At 55.6% G+C, this 21,184-nt stretch overlaps 1 protein-coding gene across 5 annotated transcripts; it reads right to left on the bottom strand.

The window, feature by feature from the left end:
• Nucleotides 1-104: 104 nt before the first annotated feature.
• Nucleotides 105-20,535, bottom strand: LOC6503847 (zinc finger CCCH domain-containing protein 13). Of its 5 annotated transcripts, none has more exons than XM_032452668.2 (8): nt 20,476-20,535; nt 18,332-18,452; nt 14,215-14,296; nt 9,362-9,531; nt 9,027-9,305; nt 3,707-4,217; nt 2,360-3,629; nt 105-2,306 (listed from the first exon to the last, which is right to left on the bottom strand). In XM_032452668.2, exons 2-8 carry the CDS (start codon nt 18,380-18,382, stop codon nt 572-574), a joined length of 4,098 nt encoding a protein of 1,365 aa, XP_032308559.1. In that variant the 5' UTR covers nt 18,383-18,452; nt 20,476-20,535; the 3' UTR covers nt 105-571. The 5 variants fall into 5 exon arrangements, with proteins under 5 accessions (XP_032308559.1, XP_001963710.2, XP_014761092.2 ...); XM_001963674.4 differs by having other exon boundaries at nt 20,324-20,505; XM_014905606.3 differs by lacking the exons at nt 18,332-18,452; nt 20,476-20,535 and adding an exon at nt 17,744-18,046 and having other exon boundaries at nt 14,215-15,195.
• Nucleotides 20,536-21,184: the final 649 nt, after the last annotated feature.

Raw genomic sequence — 21,184 nt, 5'->3', positions numbered from 1 at the left:
GAACTGGAAAAAATGGCCAAATGGAATGACTTGCTTACGTAACACGCAACGGCTTACGTAGTGGGGGAAAACCCGCATTGCCCAGGAGAACTGGTGGCGAGGCCTCGTCTTTATTTTGGCACTTTATTTAATATTTTAATTGCAATTTGTTTATTAATCAAACGTGTGCAAGTATTATCGAGTTATATTAGTTATATTAGTTAGTTTATCCTGTAACGATACATCTATACAACAAAAAGTCAATATTAGTAGTAAAAAAAAAAAACAAAAATGATATAGATACTGCAATTAGACGTAGGCATTACTTGGTATTATCGAATTACGATTGGAAAAGGCGTGGCAGGACAGCGGGACTGCGCATCCCACTTCGCGCAACATTCGCTCTCACGTTCTCCAAGGACGATTCTCCGAGGACTCTCCAAGGATTTCCGTTGTTTAGTTCAATTGGCCTTTCATTTTTATTTGCTGCTTGACAAATGAAACTGAAGCCCCTGGGCCGAGCACTTGTTAGCAGATTTTATACTCCGGTTAGGTGTGGGGGATACTCGGGGGAGGCTCTCGACCGAGGCCTTCACTTGCGGTGGCCTCCGGTCCGCAGCTCGATGATAGTGGCCCCAGATCCGCGACGCAAGTGGTGGCCCTGCTGCTCGACCTCGCTGCTCCTCCGCACAATGCTAGCCGTGTCCTTGTTGAGCTCCACCGAGGGCGGGGAGCGCGAGTCCAGCGAGTACTTGGCCTGGAGCGGATACTTGTGTCCGTTGCTGCGCTGCCCAGCCGTTCCGGGTCCGGCGTAGTCCTCGTCGCCGTGGATCACCCGGTAGAGGTCCGGTGCCTGCTGGTGCAGGCCGCGCAAGTAGAGCTGCTTCTTGTCCGGCTCTGGGTAGGGCGTCGGCAGCAGGTCCTCGTCCTCATGGCCGGCCACTCCAATCTTGGTGAGGTCCTTCTGGCTACGGCTAATCAGGTTAACGATCGAGGGGCTCTTCAGGCCGCTCTTCAGCGAGTTGTCCTTGCCGGAGAAGAGGTGCGGGTTGGACTTGTAGTTCGCGTTTGGCCCCTGGCCGAGACCGTATCCGCCGCCGCCTCCCGACGGCGGGTAGTTGTTCCGAGACAGCTTCTCGATGTAAATCGGACTGGGATCGTTGCTGCCGTTCATGCCGTGCACGTTGAAGCTCTTGCTCCGGTTTAGAACCTTGGCGTAGGTCCTGGCCGGCTTGGCGGGACCCTGCTGCTGGTTCAGCTGGCTGGGAGTGGGATGGGGCTGGTGCTGCGACTGCGACTGGGGGTGGTATGGGCCCCTGGGCGGCTGCTGGTGATTCCCTCCCCGGAGGCTAAGCGTCGGAGGCTGAGAAGCCGGGGGATAGTAGCGGCCCTGGGTTTGGCGCTGCTCGTGCAGCTTGCGCGGCAGCGTCTGGGCGGTGCGGTAGTCCTGCTGCTGCTGGTGGAGATTGGGCGTGGAGCCGCTGAAGCGCTGGCCGTTCTTCTGGTACCGGCCCAGGGTGTGAGCCGTCGGAGGTGCTCCGCCGGGTCCCCGCTGCTCGTAGTAGTCGTCCTCTCGCTCCAGCTGCCGTTCCTCGTACTGCCGCTGGCGTGGCCGCCGCTCGTAAAGGTTCTCCTTGCCGTACAGGGTGCTCGAGTAGGGATCTTCGCCCAGATAGTACCGCTGCCGGGGACTAATGGTCTGCTGCTCCAGGTTCTGCAGCTGCGGATCGGCGGACTCTGCCCGCTTGAAGTTGGGACGCATCTGGGAGTCCCTTTCCCTCTCCCTCTCCCTTTCCCTTTCCCTTTCCCTTTCCCTCTCCCTCTCCCTGTCCCTCTCTCTTTCCCGCTCTCTCTCTCGCTCGCGCTCCCTTCTCCTGTGATTGTCACTCTGATTAGAGTCCTCGGACTCCTGGCTGTGGCCAATGTGCCCATCGATCACATTGTACTGCTGGTAGGTGGTCACCTGTGGTGGACCTCCTCCGCCGTTGGCTCCGTGGTGGCCTGGACTGGGCGACTGTTCCCGGGACTTGCTGACCGAAGACTTCATCCGGAACTTTCGCTCCGCGCTGGCCGACCTGATCTTGCTGACCAGCTTCCGCAGCGAGTTGCCAATCACCTGGCCCATGCGGCTGGGCTTGGAGCTGCCCCCACCGGCGCTGCGGGCACTCATGGCAGACAGGTTAGAGGTGGAGGCCGAGGTGGCGGCTCCGCCGGCATGACCCCGGTGCAGGGTGCCAGCTCCTCCGGGCGGGTAGCTGGAAGTGGGTGCGAAACGCGTCCGCTGCTGCTGTTTCCGACTGAGCGTCATCGTGCTGGCGGGCATCTCCCTAGAAGGATCGGAATGAGTATAAACGGATAGAGAAGCTGCGGAGTTGCAAACCTGGTCATCAGGTAGTCCACCTGGGGCGAGGACGAGCGGCTGCGGCTCCGCGGCGGGGGCGAGTAGTCCGGCGGGGGCTCCAGCTGGCTGCCGGAGGACATCGGCCCGGCGATCGCTGCCGGCACGGGGATTGGCGGAGCCTGGGAGTGCACAGAAGGCGTGTGCTCCACCAGCTTCTTTTCGATGGCACGTCGTCGCTGCGGGACCGTGGGTCTCGGATGGCTTCCGCCCATTCCGTTCCCATTGCCGCCAAACTCCATGGGCGGGGCTGGCGGCGGAGGAGCCGGCTCGTAACTCTTCCCACGCCCGTTCACCAAGGGAGCCGATGCGGATGTCGCTCCATTGACCCCATTGCTGGTACGCCGGTGGTGCCCATAGGCCACCCGCTTGTGGGAGGGCTCTTCGGGCCGCGGCGGTCCCGGCCCACGACCCGGGCCCGGTATGGCCTCCAGATCGTCGAGGGCGTCGCGGGAGCCCCGCATGGAGCGGGCCAGAAACTGTGAGGAGAGGCTCTGGCGCTTCTGCTGCAAGATGTCCTCGCGACTCACGTAGCTGTCCTTAGGCTGCTCCGGGAGGAAGGAGCCTGCCGGATCTCGTCCGGAGACCTGGTTCTTGCGCCGTATGGTCTCCTGGAGGTCCTCGCGGAAGGCCTGCGACGAGAAGTGGTTGACGGCCGTGACAGGAGGCGGGGCAGGAGCCGGATCCTTGCGGTCCGACCAGTTGGAGATGCCCTGAAAGTATTTGGAGCGACTGCCACCGGTCTGGAGGCCGCCGGGCGGAGGCTTCCTCTCCAAGGTGGCCACCTTCACCCGCTCCCTTTCTCTCTGCCGCTCCAGCTCTCTCTCTGTCTCCCTTTCCCGCTCCCGCTCCCTCTCTCGTTCCCTCTCCCGCTCTCTGTCCCTGTCGCGTTCCCGCTCGCGCTCCCGCTCCCGTTCCGCGCTCCTTGGCAGCGTCTGCGGATGGTGCGGATGGTGGTGGGAATGGGCGTGGACATTGGCGTGGCCGTGAGGATGCTGGTGGGCATGGGGGTGCTGCTGCGGCTGGCTCTGGGACTTGATGGTCACGTTGAAGTAGCTCTTCTTGGTGGGTTCCACCACGTCGCCCTCGGGGGCAACCTCGTCGTCGCGGGAGTCGTTCGAGGCGGTCGACTCGCTGCCGAAGTGCGACTCCAGCCACTTCATGGTTTCGCCCTTACGAGTCTCCTCCTCCCGGTCAAAGTCAAGGGGCCGCTTTGTGAGGGCGTCCTTCCGATCAGCCAATAGAGCAACTTCTGGAGGGGATTTTTGTGGAAAGATTAGGCGTTAGGTTGCTCGCAGCTTTCTAACTTGGGGACCAAGGAGCACTTACCCTTTTGCTGCTGCTGCTGGGAGCGTCGCAGCTTGCGCATCCGGTCGGAGAGGCTGTCCCAGTCGCCCGGGCGCTCCAGCTCCCCGGCTCCGTCCTTGTCCATCTGGGTCGTCTCGGCGGCGTAGCGCATCTCGGTGGACAGCAGTCGGCCGTTGGCTAGCAGGTCCACATGCTGCTCGTCCCGCTGCCGGAAAAAGCGCTGGTTGGCCGCCGTCGTGGTCACCTGCTCGTGCTCCGCCGCCGGCAGCTGGGCATGCCTTTGGTCGCCGGGGGGCAGGTCGTCGTCGAGGATGAGTTCGTGCTCGGTGGTCCGCCGGCTCTCCGTCACCAGGGTGCCGTCCTCCTGGGCCAGGCAGCGCTTCTGCGTGTCCTCCGAATCGATGGTCTTCCGCGACTTGCTCCGGCTGGCCACCACTTGGGGTCCCAGCGGCACCAGCTGCCTCTGGCTCTCCGGGGAGCAGAGTATGGCCTCAAGGTCCTCGACGCCCTGGCTGACGGCGTTTACGTAGGTCTACAAATTAGATATCAATGGGATCTTTAGTTGCAAATTGCCATCCAGAAGGAATCAGAGTCCTCCACCTTCCAGTTCTGAAACTCTTATTCCGAACCTGGAGTCTACCCAATGTTATGTAATGTTCTATGTGTGGAGCTGCTGCGGCACCCTTGGGTGGGTCTAGAAATAGATCTCGTCTAAGCCGAGTCGAAAGCTAGCTGCAGGGCGGACTCCGAGATTGGCAAATCAAGTCATCCGCGCCTCCTCCGCGCCTGGCAGATTCCTCCGCGAAGTCGATCCCCTGCCGATTGCATCACTCTGCAGCGATGCAGTCGCTGCACATGGCGGCGGCTCCCAACTCCCTTGCCACCGAGCCTCCGAGCCAAGGGGCTGGGGCTCTGGGTATTCAGAGCAAGACAGTCGAAACCACAAAACACAAATCCCATTTACTTTTCCGACTCTTTGCAGCCGACTCGGTGGATGGGGCAACGTCATTGAGGTAACGGTAACGGACGGGAGTGCAACCCGAGAAGGGAGTGATAGAGGGGAAGCTGCCAGAACGGGACCTGGAGACTCAAGCTGCGGCCGAGAAGCAGGCCAGTCTCTGCTTCAGGGCTCAAGGACAAAGAGCAGCGGGAAGCCCTCTCACAGCTGTATGTCGGTGGATCGTACCCTCCGCTGCAGTGGATCGTCAGATGGACAGCCCAAGGTCGAATCGCACTGGATGTCTTGGCTCTCGGGGCTGGTGTTACTCGGATGACGGGCAGAAGGCACGCCTGGGTGATCTTCGCTGGTCAACTGAAGACTGTATACTGGACAGCGAAGAGTGGAGACTGAAGAGGAGTGCCCCTGCCCCACACCTGCGCTGCACCACCCGAACCTGTTGTTGTTGGTGCTTGTCCGACGACCTTGCTTAACGGTAACGCTCGTAGAAAGTGTTTTGTTGTTGCTCATCCAGTTGTCTTTTTAGCCAGTCAGCCCCAGCCAGCCAGCCAGCCAGCTAGCCAGTCAGCCAGTCTCTGAGCCAGCTATCGTGCAAGCTCACCCATCTGGTATTTCTTTTCTTTTTATTGAAGAGTGGCTGCCACTAATCCGAGGCCCGGGGCATTTGTATTTCGTGCTGTTCAGAAAACCCATTGAGCGAGCACGAAGTCCCCAGCACATATGCAGATAGGCTGCCTCTTTGTGGCCTTTCTGCGCCGCCAACCTCGATGATTGATCAACAAACCGAAGACCACACTAGGCCCGAATCCGCGCAGAGAGTCGGGGGCGGCGGAGAAGGCCACGGAGGTGATTAATACCGATCGATGACGCAGAGTTCGAGCGGCAGATCTCAGGTCTTCGACTCACCTTCCTGCCCTTCCCGCCGCGGCTCGACAGATTTGTCATTGGCCCGAAAACACCGCAATCACCCCGGGGGCAATGGATTCTGGGAAGAGTGGAAGAGCGGTCTGGAGACCCATCTCTTCCGCCGAGTCAGGTCCCCTCAGCGTTGACAACTTCTCCCCGCGCCTGTGATTTACTTTGATTCGCTTTATTGCCCTCAGCTGGCCCAGACTCGAACTGAATTTGAATGCGGAGCCAGGCGGGCCAGGAGGGGCCTCGGCTAAGTACTTCTCTGCTGAAAGCCAACTGCTGGCCCGCAGAAGCCAGCACATTCACATTCGAGTGCGGAAAGAGTGGCCTGGCATGCCAAGTGGCCCAGTGGCTGGCCAAAGGCAGGCTGGCTGGTTGGCAGCAACCAAACCAAGTGGCCAAGCCAAGTGGCCGGGCCAAGAAGCGAAAGACAATGCTAACAAAATCAAATCGCAGCGCAAAACTGCCGAAAAAGAGAGAAATGAGCCAATTTGGGAGCGGGTGGCAGAGGGTCGCCGCGGATCGGTATCGGAGCAGAGTATACATATCCATGCTGGCCAGTAAGTGCTGCCAGAAAGCCATTGGACACTGGCGAGTTGGTGGACTCGACCAAGACCAGTTTGCCTTGGGAGTTGCTCAACCCCTCGGATCGGATCGGATCGGATCGGGGGATCGGAGCCAGGGAGCTGCTGCTTGGAAACTTGGTGACTGGCAGCGTGGAACCTCGGGCCGAGTCTGTCTATCGATTATTGCTATCCGAGTGCTATTATTCGAGCACCGCCAACGCGCCTGCATATGATAATGCTCGAGAAGCACAACGGAGCCAAGAGGGCCTTGGTGCTCTTTCTGGTATTCACTTTCGAAAGAGCATTCGTGATTATGAATGTGTTCCACAGTAATCACTCTATTTATAGCCCTAGTCAGAGCCGAATTCCGAGCCCAGTTTCCGTTGCGTGGACTGCCCTTCCCCCACCCATGGCTGCCACCCAGCTGCCTTTTTGTTTCTGGCTCTGACTCTGACTCTGGCTCTGGCGCTGGCTGGCTGATTGGCATTTGCCGATTAGAGTTGTTTGGGCTGGATTGGATTCGGTTTGGGCCTGCCTTGCTTAGCATAGCGTGTGGGGGCACGGGCACTGGCACGGGCACCTAGACTCAGACTCGAAACGGGTTTTCGGCCAGGTTAGGCCGCAGCGGCCAGCCAAGTACCAACCAAGTACTTGCTCACTAGCTGCCCCGAGCCACAGATACAGATACAGATACAGATACACCTGGAAACTGAAACTCCGAGAGACACGAATTTGAATTCACATTCCAGACACTTTTCTGCACAGAAAGAAATGAGTCGGACCAGCTCGGCCGGCCAATTAAGTTTGGGCAGACGGTGGTCCGCCCTGGAAGCCCCAGCTTCGGGTATGTATCTGTGTCTCCCCGTGTACCTCTACCTCTACCTCTACCTGTGTCTGTGTCTGTGTCTGTGGCCCCAGCTGTGTGTGTGCGTGCGGTTAGGTTCATGGACCCAAGGCAGACACGCCTAGAATCCGAGAAATCCAAGCAGGAGCCGCGCAGAAGCAGAAGCTATTGATTAAACCTGGCTCGGAGCTCGGTCTCAGAACAGGTCTGCTCAGCTGCTCGGAGCCAGCCTTCGGGAGAGTCTTTCGGCCTCTCTGTCGCCCACTGGCTGCCGTCTCTTTCTCTGGGCAGCAGCCCCCAGTGTGTATGCCTTGCCTTTCCCAGCTCCAGCTCCAGCTCCCAGGTGGTAGGTGGCCAGGTACTTGATATTTCGAAAATCGATATCAGGAAAAACAAGAATTTCTAAATCTCTGTATTGCCAGCAAGTGACCTTTCGGTCGAAAGTGGATTACTGTTTCCGGAATAGGCTCCTGCCTGACCTCCGGGATGGCCACCACTCTTGGCCTGGCTAACCGCAACCCACTACCGGTTTGAACTACCCAGAATCGGGCAAGACCTTCCCGCAGAAGACGTCTTTGTTTCGTGACTCGAATGCAAATAGCTGATGGTTTTATAACTTATCTGCTGACCAGATCGCACCTCGATAATTATGCAAATTGGAGCGCCGGAGTCCGCAGTCCTCCGCCCGAAGTCTCCTCCACAGCGCTCTGGCGGTTGCAGCACCTTGTGGCTTTCGGCTTATAATTTATAATTTGGCCAAGAGCCCACGCATTAGCGACTGAATTGAAACAAAGCACAGATCACACGGCACTGCGAGAAACGGGGGTCACATAGAAATTGGCAACAAGCACAGCCCGGAGAGGGGGACGGAGGATATCGATTCCAGTTACTGCTCACTGACCACCGATCACCGATCACCGATCACCGATCTTTGATCACGGATTGCTGAGCTCTGCCGTTTAATTATTTGTTTATATTTCCTTCGCGTCGCGGCGAGAAAAACAAAAGCGGATAACTGTAAACTCTGCGAAGAAAGCAAACAAATCTACAAGCCACTCTTCGCGCCACACTCGTCCGTATCCGTCCGTACTGCTCGACTTGCGCGGCTCGAGTTCGCTGCTCCGCGCTTCGTGCCATCCGAGCGCTCCCCACGGCCTGTTACCGGTTCGCAAATGCGTTACCGGTTGGGAGAGGCTGCTCTCTCGCTCGCGGAGCGCCAGCGGGATGCAGCTTGGAGCGAAGCACCAACCACACCAACGAGGCAACCAGGCACCGAGGCAGCAGTAACTTTCGAACGAGCTTAAAGCAGCCGCCGAGCGACGGACAGGGCTGCTACATTGTTGCTCTTAACGCCGAATTGATTTTCAGTTATTTACGCCACTTTTCGGGCTGCCTGTCCGCACTCCTGGCTCCGATTACCATTCCCCGTGCACTGGCAGAAAAGCTAGCCCAGTTGGGGCCCCTTCCCCAGGTACTTCTGTCCTGCGGACCAGAGGACATGTCCTCGTCGACTCACAGGGGCCTGGGCCCAAGAGTTTGGCCAAGTGCTCGATACCCCCTCGGGCCCCAACCGCTCCTGTCTCTCTCGGCCAACCGGTCTTGGCTGCTCTTCTTCTTTTCCAGCAAGCTACAAGCCCACTAGAGCCGCGCTCAGCCCACGACCACAGCCTCCAGCAGCCACCAGCGAGATGAGGATGAGCCCGAAGATGAATAGTGTGCCTCCTGGGGGTGGGGGTCGCGGGGTCAGGCCCCTGCCACTGCCGAGTGAAGGTTCAGGCCATCAACGTCAGCGGCTAATAGGAAAATGAGAGCAAATCCGGGCTTTCCCTCGCTTTTCAGCCTCTTGTCTTCCTGGAGCCTGTTCCAGTTTGAGGTTCATTTAAAGCGGATTAGTTCAAGGGGTTCTCCTAAAGACTCTTGTGAGTGTGGTCACCAATATGGCGTCCCCTAACCGTCTAAAATAGCTTCCATCACCCTGGGTATTCCTTATAAGGTAGTCCACCTTCATACAAATATAATTCTGACACCAGAATCCTTCATAAAAAAAGTTAAAACACTCACCTGGTCTGTAAAGTCGCCCAGGTGCTTGACGTCTTCCGTCTCGTGGTAGTCCTTGACCTCCTCGTGGGAGATGACCCGCTTGTCGTCCACCTGCCGCACCAGCCCGTCCGCCGGCCGGGGGACCATTCGCTTCACCAGCTTCCCGGCTCCGTCCGCCGGCCCGAACACCTCCTGGATCTGGGCCAGCTGGGACTCGTTGGCGGCGGCCGCTTGCAGGGCGGCCACGTCGGTCAGCTGGGCGTTTCCGTCGAGGTCGTCGGGCAGGTCGAGGTCGCGTTTCTGCAAAGAAAGGACATCAGTCCTCCAGAGTCACCAGATCCGCAGCGAGTACCTACCTCCGTGGTCTCCGTCTCCTGCTTGTCGGTGTCCTCGGTGGTGTTGGTGGAGACAATGGGCCCGGAGTCCTCGATGACCTTGCCATCCTGCAGCTTCACCTGCCGCTTCACCCTCGTCTCGATCTGTCTGGTGGTTGTGAGCTCTGTCTTGCGTTTCGTAATCCACTCCTCTGCAAGGGCCGAAGCGAAAGGGTTAGTTGGCTGAGATACTGAGTGCTCTGGGTGCTGAGGCCCCCCGAAAGTCGGCTACTAAACTGGTGCGAGCCACACTTGGCAGAACGGGTTCGGGCCCAAGCCAAAGCTCTGGCGAAGCTTTCTTGGCGGGCAGGACGCCGTGGCGGTTGCCCAACGACTCTGCCATTCTTGTCTCTTGGCTTGCGCAACTGCAGCGACTGGCCAAGATCTCCCCGCCGCATTTGCATGTGGCTCATGCCCATTTTGGGATTCGCCTTTTCTAACAAAAGAAGTCCGCCAAGCCGGGCTTGGGGCGCGGGCGGAGAGGGGGAAGCGCTTCAGCGCTCGCGAGCTGCTCGCCAAATTACGTAACCCAGTCGGACCCAGTCCGAGTCGGTCTTGGTCTAGTCTGGCGCGCACACTTACCCGACTAACAGTACTCGTCGTGCGCCAGCCAGAGATGCCCCATTTTGGCCACAAAGGTTTCTAGCCACTTTAATGTATTTTGAATAGGTTTAAGTGCTGGTCTGCTAAGACAGGGCTTCAGGAAGCGGGAGTACGGCTTGGAATCGGAACTAGCTACGTACTTGTTCTACTGGACAGGAAGAGGGACATTGAAGAGGCTTTCCATAGCCATATCTCGGTCAATATAAGTCTGATTTTGGAATGGCGTACCTTTCCGATTTCAGCGCATTGTGTACTTGCTTTTTGCATCAAAATCTGACCACCCCAAATTTGATCGATTTTTTGAAAATTTTCCAAGGGGTACCATCATAAAAATTGATCGAAAATCGATAAAAAATTTGTTCCTCAGGTTTAGATGCAGTTTTGTGTAGATTTTTACAACAAAATCAAGGGTGTATCTTTCATAGGGAAAGCTCGAAAATTGGCAAAGACATGGGCTTCGAAAGAGTTCGTAATTCCTGATCCAGGACATGAAACAGCTAGGACATGAAAGAAGTGATATTTTCACAGCTTTTAAAGATCATAACTCAGGAAATAGAAGTCTGATCCAGAAATGGTATGCCTTCCCGAGTTCTACACACCAAGTACTTGCTTTCTGCTTCAAAAGCCGGCAACCTAAAATTTTATAGATTTTTTGAAAATTTTCCAAGTGGTACCATCATAAAAATTAATCGAAAATCGATAAAAAATTTGTTTCTCAGGTTTTGATGCAGTTTTTTGGAGATTTTTACTACAAAATCAACGGTGTAACCCTTATAGGAATCACTTAACATTTGGCAAAGATATGGGCTTCGAAATTGAACAAAAATATCGATCCGAGGATATCTAGTACACAAAATATCCAGGACTTCAAAAAGTGATATTTTCGAGGCTTTCCATGATCATATCTTAGTCAATAGAAGTCTGATCCTGAAGTGGCGCACCTTTCCGATTTCAGCGCACTGAGTACTTGCTTTTTGCATCAAAATCTGACCACCCCAAATTTGATAGATTTTTCGAAAATTTTTAAAGGGGTACCATCATAAAAAATCATCGAAAATCAATAAAAAATTTGTTCCTCAGGTTTAGATGCAGTTTTGTGGCGATTTTAACTACCAACAATGATGTATCCCTCATAAAGATTGCTTTAAAATTACCAAAGATATGGGCTTCGGAATGCAAAAAAAAAGGATATCTAGGACACAAAATATCCAGGACTTCAAAAAGTGATATTTTCGGGGCAATCCGTGATCATATCTCAGTCAATAGAAGTCTGATCCTGAAGTGGCGCACCTTAGCTTAGTGGCTCAGGTTAGACCCTGCTTTGTGGAGATTTTTACTGCAAAAACAACGGTGTAACCCGCACAGGAATATCTCAAAAATCGGCAAAGATACAAATAGAATCGCACTTAACTTAACAAAGTTATGAATTGTCTAGACTAGTGGTGTAAACAGTAACTAAATTGAATAAATCTCGTACGGCATGGGAAAATCAGCTTTAATAACAAGTAAGGCCTCTAAAAAAGCCTGCCTCCACACTGCAGCCTCGTTGCTGTTTCCCGCCAGTGAGAAAAAAAGTCCAAACAGCCAGCTTTGGGGGCTCTGGTTGTTGGGCAACCTGCACTAGGCTGGAGCCCCGATCTGGGAGCTTGGAGCTACAAGCTGGAAGCTGATTGTTAGGAGCTGGGACGGCGGACATCCGACAACTGGGCAGCGTGATCTGGGCACTGATTTCCCAAACCACTTTTTTGCTCCTTCGTCTTTGGGGTGGACGCTGAGCGGAGTCTCTCCTGTCCAGGTCCGCCTCCTCCTCCTTCTCGATCCCCATCCCCATCCCCATCCCCATTACCATTACCATTACCATTACTATCACCATTACCATTTCCCGATTACGTTTCCCCCCAAACTGAATCTCGGCGTCCGTCCGCCTCGCCTGCATTGCGATCGCTGGACCATTAAAGGTCGCTTACATAATCTATCTGCAAATGCAAATGGAAATGCAAAGCGCCAGAAACCGAAACGAGACGTCGCGAAGTCTGTCTGCCACATCCCCCTGCCCCAGCCCCTGCCCCAGCCCTCCTCGGGTTGGCGGGGAGTCTTGGTCTAAATCCGATCCCAGCTCTTGGCCAGTCTTGGCCAGATCGAACTGAAGTCGAGACTGGCTGGCCGGGAAGGGCCGGCTCCCAGCCCGGAGTGCCGGCGGGGGTTCTTCAGGAGGCAGTCCCCACTGTAGAGGGCCTCGGCTATCTGTCGTTATTGTTCGACTGTTTGCCTGCCCAGACTGTTTATCTTTATCATTCGAGCACCCGGCTCCGCTCGCACGTATGTATCCGCATTGTTGCAACTGCTGCTGGTTGGGTTTCCCCGCCCCCCGCCCTCCACTCTCTCCCATCTTGGGTATCCATCGGGGTAGTCAAGCATTTCCACACTCGGAGAATAGCAGGGGCAGTTGTTTAATGAACAGTATTGGCAACAAGCTGGTGGATGTGGAGAGGAAAGCCTCATCCAAATACCACCAGCGGGAAGAGGGCAGACAGCTGTTGCAGGTTGCATGTTGCAAGTTGCAGGTTGCTGATCAACAGTTACTGGTTGCCGTTCTCGACTTTGTGGCCCATTGTTTGGGGCCAGTTCCTAGGCGATACGGGCCCCTGGCGCTACATAATGTGGATTTATGTTGTTGCACCGCCGCGCCACGCCCACCTAACAAGCCTCGATTTCAGGCGATTGCAACCGATTTGTGGCAGGTCCAATCCGCTCCGCTCCGGCCTGTCTGCAGGTCGTGGATATTTCCACAGCCAAAGAGATTGCATTACCATCTCCGGCATCTGCGGCTCGGCGGCGGCACTTGGACTAATTGTGGTATCGATTATGGCCTGCCCCCCCTGTCACTGCCGCCACACCTTGTCGTACTGGGGAATTATGGCCCAGGGAGTCGGTTATTGGCTCAGTTGTGCCACAAACAGAAACGACCTCCCGCGAGTTACACATAGGCGATAAACAGTCGTTTTCGCCCCTCCAGTGGCCGAGTTCTGGCTCCCAGCCCGCAGCTCTAACTGCCAGGCAGTTGTGCTTTTCACAACCTCCGGACAAGGCCGCGCTTCACATCGGAGATCAGGGGCCTTGGGCCGATATGTTTCTGCTCGAATGTGACGAATATTTTCGCAGTGACACTGCCAGGGGGGCTCAGCTCGGAGCCTGCCCCCTGCCCCAGCCCCAGCCCCAGCTGCCACTGCCACTGCCACACTTGCCACCTCGCCTTTGCATGTGGCAGGCGCAGTTGGAGTCGCAGTTGGGTTTTAATGATCCGCTAACGTGGGAAATCTTCTCCCCGGATCACCTTTCCCCGGAGGGGCTCACTGTCGCCCGCTCCGCCGTGCTGTGCTCCGTGGACCTGAAATTTGCATTTTGCATTTTGCATTTTGTTGCGGCCGCTTGTTATTTATAATTTTTACACGTTTCCACAGCTGTTGTGCATACATTTTTCAGATTGGCGCCAGTAATCGACTTATTGTTGCAGTTGCAAGTTGCTGCCTGCCAGTTGCAAGTTGCTAGCTGCTGGCTGCCTTTGTGTTATGTTAATCACATAATTAAATCGAAACTTTCTACGATTTCCGCAAGCGGAATCCGCGGGGGCTCTCATAACACATGTTTTTAATTGTAATTGGAGGAGCAGGGAGCGAAAGGAATTCGGGATTAGCAGATCTGATTATCAGTTATGGAAATGAGTAAGAAAACGAATAGAAAACGAATATAATATGAATATGAAAGCGAGTATGGCAATGGAGGCGCGCTTTCGTTGCACTTCCATTCCGGGCCACCACGGCGTATGCTTGATGTGCGAGCCCCTTCAGGGTGCAATCGAAAATCGAATGAGCAATCGAGTGAGTAATCGGAGGCCACGCCATCCAGATCTGCGCTCTGATCTGATCTCACGCTGGAGGCGATCAATTTCAGCTGTCGCTGGCTTGCCTCTGAGCCTGGGAGCGATGATGCCACTCGGCTGTCGCACCCACTTGCCATCGAGCGCTCTGATCGATCAGCTCCCCGACATGACCTGTCCCCGCCCATTCATCAGCCATGTCAAGCTCCGCTCACCGACTGCTGCCAATGTTTGCATGCTAATTGGCCTCCAAGCCGAAGCTCTAGCCTCTTTGTTGACAACTCTTCCCGCCAAGTTGTTGGCCAAATACTACCTAGTTTCTGGGGAGGAATGCCAAACAGTCTGCGGTACTCACCTTCTTTGGTAATAGCTTCTGTATCGCAATTGCTTCCAGTGGCCTCGGTGCTCTCCTCGTCATCTTTGGACTCGAATTCGACCTGCGAAGTATCAATGTCGTAGAAGTTAACCCGGGTCACGTGACGCACGTAGTCAGTGGTGTTGGTGGTGGCGTTAGCGTTAGTAAAGCGGTTTCCCCGGGGATGATGGCCCCCCGGGATCGGATTCGGATTCGTATGCGGGCTGGGACTCGGCTGGGGCAGTGATGGGTGGACGCGGAAGACCACCGGGTGGCTCTGGTGGATCTGACGCGGCGGCTTCGGCACGGCGTTCGGCACGGCGTTCGGCCAGGACTGCAGGGGCGCCCATCCTCCGGGGCGGTAGGCGTGGACGGGAGCGGGGCCTGGGCCTGGGCCTGGGCCGGGGGCTGGCAGTGGTCGGTAGCTACGACTATGACTAGGCTGGAGGGGATGGGGCGCCGGCGGTGTCCGCTGCAGGAAGCCGGCCGCCGGAATGGCGGTGTCGCCCGTGGAGCAGGACTCATTGCTGCTCCGGGAGTCGCGGCTTTCCGGCGAGCTGGAGGCGGTGGGCGGTGGATGGTGCAGGTGCTGGTGGTGCTGATGCTGATGCTGATTGAGGCTCTTGTGCTTGGGTGGTGCTGATGGTGGTGATGAGTGGGCGGGTTCGTGGGCGTGGGCGTGGCTGCTGCTGCTGCTGCGGCTGCATGTGCATGGCGACAGTAGGAGGATCACCACCATTCGATCATCTGGCGGTGTCGGTGGCAACGGCGGCTCTGCTGCATCTACATCTGCCCCCCGGATCCACTCTCCCCACTTCCACTTCCAGCTGCAGCTGCAGCTCTTCCTCTGGTTCCTCTTCCCCTTCCACGCGCTCTACCGGCCTCAGTTCCAAATCCAATTGCTTCGGAGCAACTCCAAGGCGAGCACAACATCGCAGATCGCGCTTCCCGGCTCTGGCTGGCCAAGACGAGACCCAGGTTCTAGACCAAATCATTCACATTAGCCAAGTAGCGAGACAGAGATCAAGAACACCAAGAAGAAGTTTATTATCCGGCCCTAAAATGAAACCTATCACATGCTCATCATGATGGCCATATTTTCGAACTCGTAGCTCCAGCTCCTCCCCTTCTTCCAGTGGGCGTTAAATCCGCGAAGCGTTAAGCCCAGAACGGTTCTCCGAGCTCATTAGGCCTCTTCCGCGGCCCGTGAACGGATCTGGCCGTGGGTCCGGCCTAGGAGGGAGTGGGCCAGATCCGCGCCCCCTCCCCCCAGGGTCAGTGACCCGGAGGCCGCAAAGGGCAGCGGCGCAGGTCAGGGCGGTAAAATGAAACCGAAGGTAGTAGAAACTCGGCCAAAAGCAAGCTTGGCTGGTCAGTTCAAAGGTCAGGTCAGGGGGCACCCGGCCAGCTGGCTTGGGAAACGGAGTTCTGCCACTAGGGCACTAACAGTATGAAGGGGAAACGGGCTGTGGACGGAAAACCCACTAATTGGAAGCAAATGATTTCCATAAAATCGCTCCCGTCTTCACCGCCACTTATCGGCCGACTTCCAGGGGCTCTGACGGATGTGGCATCGGAATCGGAGGCCCCGCCGCCTCCCCGCACTCCCCAGAAGCGCTCAAAACGATTCTTGAATCGATAATTAGGCGATCGGACAATAAATCTAGCCCCGCGCTGCCTGAATTGCTATTTTCGGTGTTTTTGGCCCATCGCCCCAGCCTATGACGTCAGACCGCCACAACAACAATAACAGCAATAACAGCAATAACAATAGCCATCAATTGTGACTGCAATTTGGCCATTTTTGTAATTGCTTCCGGCCAAATCGATTTGTGGCTCGCATGCCGCAAGGGAGGAGGTCTGGGAGGCGGGAGGCGGGAGGCGGGAGGAGGAGCTTCTCTTCCCGGGCATTCTTCGGCCGCTTTCGGCAGCGACAGGCCGCCTCTTTTGTCACGAGGTGGCCAAAAAATAAGGAGTCGGCATAGGGAGGGGGCAGCGCCACGCCCAGATGTGAGTCAGCGGCCCAAACCGAAATTAAAATAATCCGACTCGTTTGGATTCGGATTCGGATTGGGATTTGGAGCTGGAGCTGGGGCTTTGACAATTCCTAATGCAATCGCAGTGCCTTTTACTTGAACCAAAAGCCAGCGGTACACTGAGAGAAAGGCAGGCCCAGAAGGCGAGCCGGGGCTCTGGGGCCTGGGCCATTTCGTTCTGTGCAGACAGCTATAGACGGGCCGAGAGGCCGAGACAAACTCGAAGCCGAGCCCAAAAGTCACGCACTGGTCTCCGACGAACAGGCATCCAGCGTGCCCCCTGCAACCCCCTGGAAGGGGCTCCTGCCAGCCCCCACCCCGCTCCCGGCGCAGCGTGGTTGTAGTTGCATTTAATTCACGCCTCTTGGCCATACAAAGACATTGAATTGTGGCTGCTGTCCAAAAAACACGCGGGCAGGCCACAAGAGGTTTCCTTTAGAAGAGCGGGAAAAATCCGAAGCAGTTCCCGCGCTCGGCGCCGCTCGCTTCTTGGCCCAGCCGGAGCCCCAAACAAACAAGTTGAACAACGGCCAGCCACAGCCACAGCCACAGCCACAGCAACAACAATAAACAACTGACAACAAACTGACTCTTTCAAAAGGCAGCCACACATAACCAGCAACAACAACTGCATCGGTTGTGGGTGCTATTGGATCTGCACTGCGGGAAAATGTGGGCCCAAGACGAGGCACAGAGCTTGGGCTGTGGAGAGCTCCCTCCGGAGGTGCACCGCGTTTCTCGCTGTTCAGTGTCCACTTTGTGAGCAGGCTATGATTTGTGGCTATATGTGAGTGCTTCTCAGCCTTGTTGTTGGGGCCGGACTTGGCGGGCCTCTTAATGGTGGGAAAATATTTTCGTGGCCCGCGGGGCTCACTCTCCGGCACACAGACAGACAGACAGAGAGACACACAGGCCCACTGGAAGACTGGAAACTGGCGAAATATTGCGCCAATACTAGAACTAATTTGCTGGGCCAACGTGGCGTATGCGCGATGTGGAACGTGCGCTGTTTCTGGGGAATGGGATGGGGATGGGGAAGGGGATGGAGATCGGGATGGGGATGCCCATGATGCAACACACGAAGATCGGCGAAGGCAGCAATGGAAGTACAAACTAAACGCCGAATGTACAGCAAATATGCAATGGCAGCCAGCAATAAAAACAACAACAAATGTCACGACAGCGAATAGAGCCAACAAAACGAAATGAAGCGAGCAGAGTGGGGGGTGGCTGGGGCCTAGGGGGCTAGGGAGCTAGGGGCCAGAGCTAATGATTAATTTTTTGCACGTATACGGCGATTGGAATGGGCTGCGGGTACGAGTACGGGCTCGGTTCTGCAATTAAAATGATCTAATCACTGGCCACAGCGCCGTGCTGGGGGCTGAGATAACGCTGGAGCGGAAAAGCTCGGAGCCGAGCTCGCGGCTCCGATAGATGCCCCAGAATGAGATAATAAACTTCTTCTTTGTCCAGCTTGTGTGGTGCGCGCTCACCCTTCTCTCCGCGGCCGCTCGCGCACTTAGCCTTATCTCGCTTGCACTGTCGCACTGCACTCGGCCTGGGCCATCCAGGGGCGCCAGGGGCGGTCGGTTGGCGGCTTAAACCAAACGGCACAACAACAAAAATCAGGTGCACCTCGGCGGAAGTCGAGCGCGGGCTGCACTTTGTCCCAGTGGTGTTCTTCTTGCGGCCTGTGGCAGGCGGAATGTCGAGTCGAAGATCCGAAACAGAGAGCGCGCACGCGCGAGTTCAGCTCGGTTCGATGGCGCGTCGCGACTGCGGTTCTGCGGCTAGCTGCACCGTTAGTTTGTTACACCTGAGCTTGAAACTTTTTCGGCCGCTGCCGCTGCCGCTGCCGCTGCCTCAGCCACTGCCGACGTCGTCGTCGTCGTCGTCGACGTTGCCGTTGCCGTCAGCCAAGCCATTCATTGTTTTTGCCCGCACCGCCGAGCTTTACTTACTTTAGTGCCCCTTACCTGGATCTCTGGCGGGTTTATTGCTTATTTTTATTCTCCACTCTCTACATTGCAGGGAGTAGTGGGTGGTGGGTGGTTTGTGGTTAGTGGGGCAGGGGTACTCACCAGTTCGTTTTGCTCGTCTTTGGCGCCGGCCTTTGATTTGCTCAAAGCCATGGCTTCTGGGAAGTTTGAAGGGTTTATTGTTGACTCCGGATTCCTTTAGTTTTCAATTCCATTCAACAGCCTATAAATCAAACAGGTCACTTATAATTAAAAACTCTGATTTAAAATTAGTTTAAAGCTCGCAAGAGTTCACATTTGGTTGTGGTCTCGGCTCTAAACTTAGTTCGCGCGCGCAATAGTATGCTACGATTTTTGGCAGATAAACACGTCCACCAGGTGGCGCCAGAGTATGTTATTCCAACGTCTTTTGCTTTTAAAACGTTGATAAGACTATTTCTTGTTTATTTTTAAACTGAGGGGTTACTCGGAGTCGTATTTTGTGTCTCCATTATTATAATCATCCATCTTCAGCTGGCGATCGTTGGCACAAGTGGTTTGGCACTGCCTTGACTCGACTCCTGGGACAGATCTCAGCAGCCTGCCATCTCCGGCCAATGTTTTGTGATTTGTTGGCCTATTCGCGATAATTGCTGCTCTCGAAACAACGTTGAACTGGCGGAGCTGCCCACTCGCCGTTTTTCAACCGCATAGTTTCAAACACATTTGGTCAAAATGAGTTTGAGTTTTCGTTTTTGGGCTCCGATGGCCAAAAGCGTTCGGAACGCCCCCGCCTGTTAATGAAACTCAAGCTTAAACTTGAGTTCTCGAAACTCGAATAAAACAGTCGAACCCGAGCCACATTGGTGACACAAAAACAGCGATCTACAAGATCGGAGCGGAGGATTTTACGATGCGCGAGACGACCGCCGTCAAGGCGACCGAAATGATTTGCATACCTACACATTACAGAGCACTGAGAGAAACTGTGGACCACAAGCATTGCTAATATTGATCGCTGAATATGAACAAGTGATCGGGTTCTCCCCCTTCAGCCCCTTGCTTTCTTCGGCCCACACCGGGCACTACAGAACCGTAACCGTGATCCGTATGCCAATGTTTATATAGACTATCATGTGGGTGTGTTTGCTTGTACTTGTCAGTCGGTCGGCCGCCAGCCACAGTGCGGCATTCCTATCACGACCGGGCTGAGAGCGCCTTGGAAAGCGGCGACCGATCGAATTCATTCAGCAAATCGGCGGATCGCTGAATGGGCCGCGATGGCGAGGCGCTTGGGCCTTGGCGGTGGTGCTGAGCGGTTCTAGTGCGGTTGGGGTTCCGCCCGAGCCTGGCCTCACTGTCGGCATATGCGAAGCCCTTTTAAGGCGACCGTGGCAACGTCATAGAGGTGCACTGGAAAAAAGTACAGGTCCCGCTGGTCCACCGACCGATCCGCTCGGATTCCATTTGAATAGCTTTGGCTGGTTCGGCCCACGACCGCTGACTATATATAGTAGTGCTGGAATACAGGTATGGACCGTACACTCGAACCGAAACGGAGGTGTTCTAGTTCGACTAGAATCGCGAGATCCAATCAGATCAGATCACTGGCACACACTGTCAAAAAAAGGGAGGACGGTTCAAAGCGATCACTTGAAAAAAAAGCAGAAAACAGCAAAGAAAACAAACAAGCGCGGCGGGCGAGGAGCGAGGGAGCGAGGGAGCGGGCGGGAGCTGGCCAATTAGCCAAGATACAACACATGGGAAGCTGGGCAAACAGATGTTGCTAAAAAGGCCAACAGGGCTCCAAGCTGGCCCCCTTGGCACAGTCTGAGCACACGCTCCTCCCTCCCCTGGGCGGGAAAGCTGGTCCCCGCGAGGAGATATCCTTGTTCGGCTTATGCTAGCTAATCACTTGGTCCTTTGCTGGGGGAGCCTGTCCACAGCTCGCTCGGCGATCTCTGCACTAACTCCCGACTGACAACTGACAACTGACGACCAACGACTTCCGACTCTTCACTCCGGAAGAGTCCTGGTCCGGAGCTTATTGATTTATTTCTTCGCGACGGACTTGCGGCAAAATCACAATAATAATATATATATTGATCTACGCACACAGGGACACACACAGCACACACATCCGAGATCCGATCGGGCCTTTTGGTTTTTGTTTTTGTTTTCGATTTTAATTTGCCTCGCTTGGAGCCGAGCCAGCCAAATCGTTTGTTGATATTCGTCCGCCTGTGCCAGATTCACAACTGATCTACCTGCTGCTGTTGTTATTCGCCATTCGCTGGCTGTTTAGCTGCTTGGCTGTTTGGCTTTTGCTTTTGGCTTTGGTTTTGGTTTTGGTTTTAGCCCCAACTTTAGCCGCCCGCCGCTCTCCCGCCCGCCGATCGCCGACCTCCATTCTCCATTTTTCCATTTTGCGGTCGGTCCATCTGCTGGCTGGCCACTTGGGCAGAAATTCATTCAAGTCCGACTCGGAGAGAGTCCGCTGCTGCTTGGCGGAGAGCCCCCATCCAGGGGCGTGGAGTCGGGGGGCTTTCCCAATCGAACCACCGAAGCCACTCCACCGCGGTCCGAGCCCCCTCGATCGAGACCCGCCCCTGGCTCCGAACTGAGCCACGATCGAACTGAGCTCCATCGATGAGAGCGGGAGAGAGCTGGCTGGCGAGAGCGAAGAGCTGGCTGATACCCTAAGTCGCTGGAGGTATCCGCACTTGGCCAGCAAGCTGCAGCTTTCTTCAGGTCCGCTAAAGAAGAGGTTTCGAGCACTTACTCACCTGCGGAGCTCCAGGGTAGCACCCAGAGACGGTATTGGCTATTGGCGGCATGGAACGCGGCTCGAACGACAAGCTGGCTGAAGGTTAGACCCGCCGTAGACCCGTAGACCCGGACTCGGAGCGAGAACCACACACCTACTCATCCGCTCAGTCAGCGGACTGGAATGCGCGCCAGTGTGTGTGTGCTTGG

The sequence above is a fragment of the Drosophila ananassae genome, chromosome XL (genome assembly GCF_017639315.1).
Source record: "Drosophila ananassae strain 14024-0371.13 chromosome XL, ASM1763931v2, whole genome shotgun sequence".
Classification (NCBI taxonomy): Eukaryota; Metazoa; Arthropoda; class Insecta; order Diptera; family Drosophilidae; genus Drosophila; species Drosophila ananassae.
The sequence above is the reverse complement of the archived record's forward strand: the minus strand, read 5'-3'. Positions and strand labels throughout refer to the sequence as shown.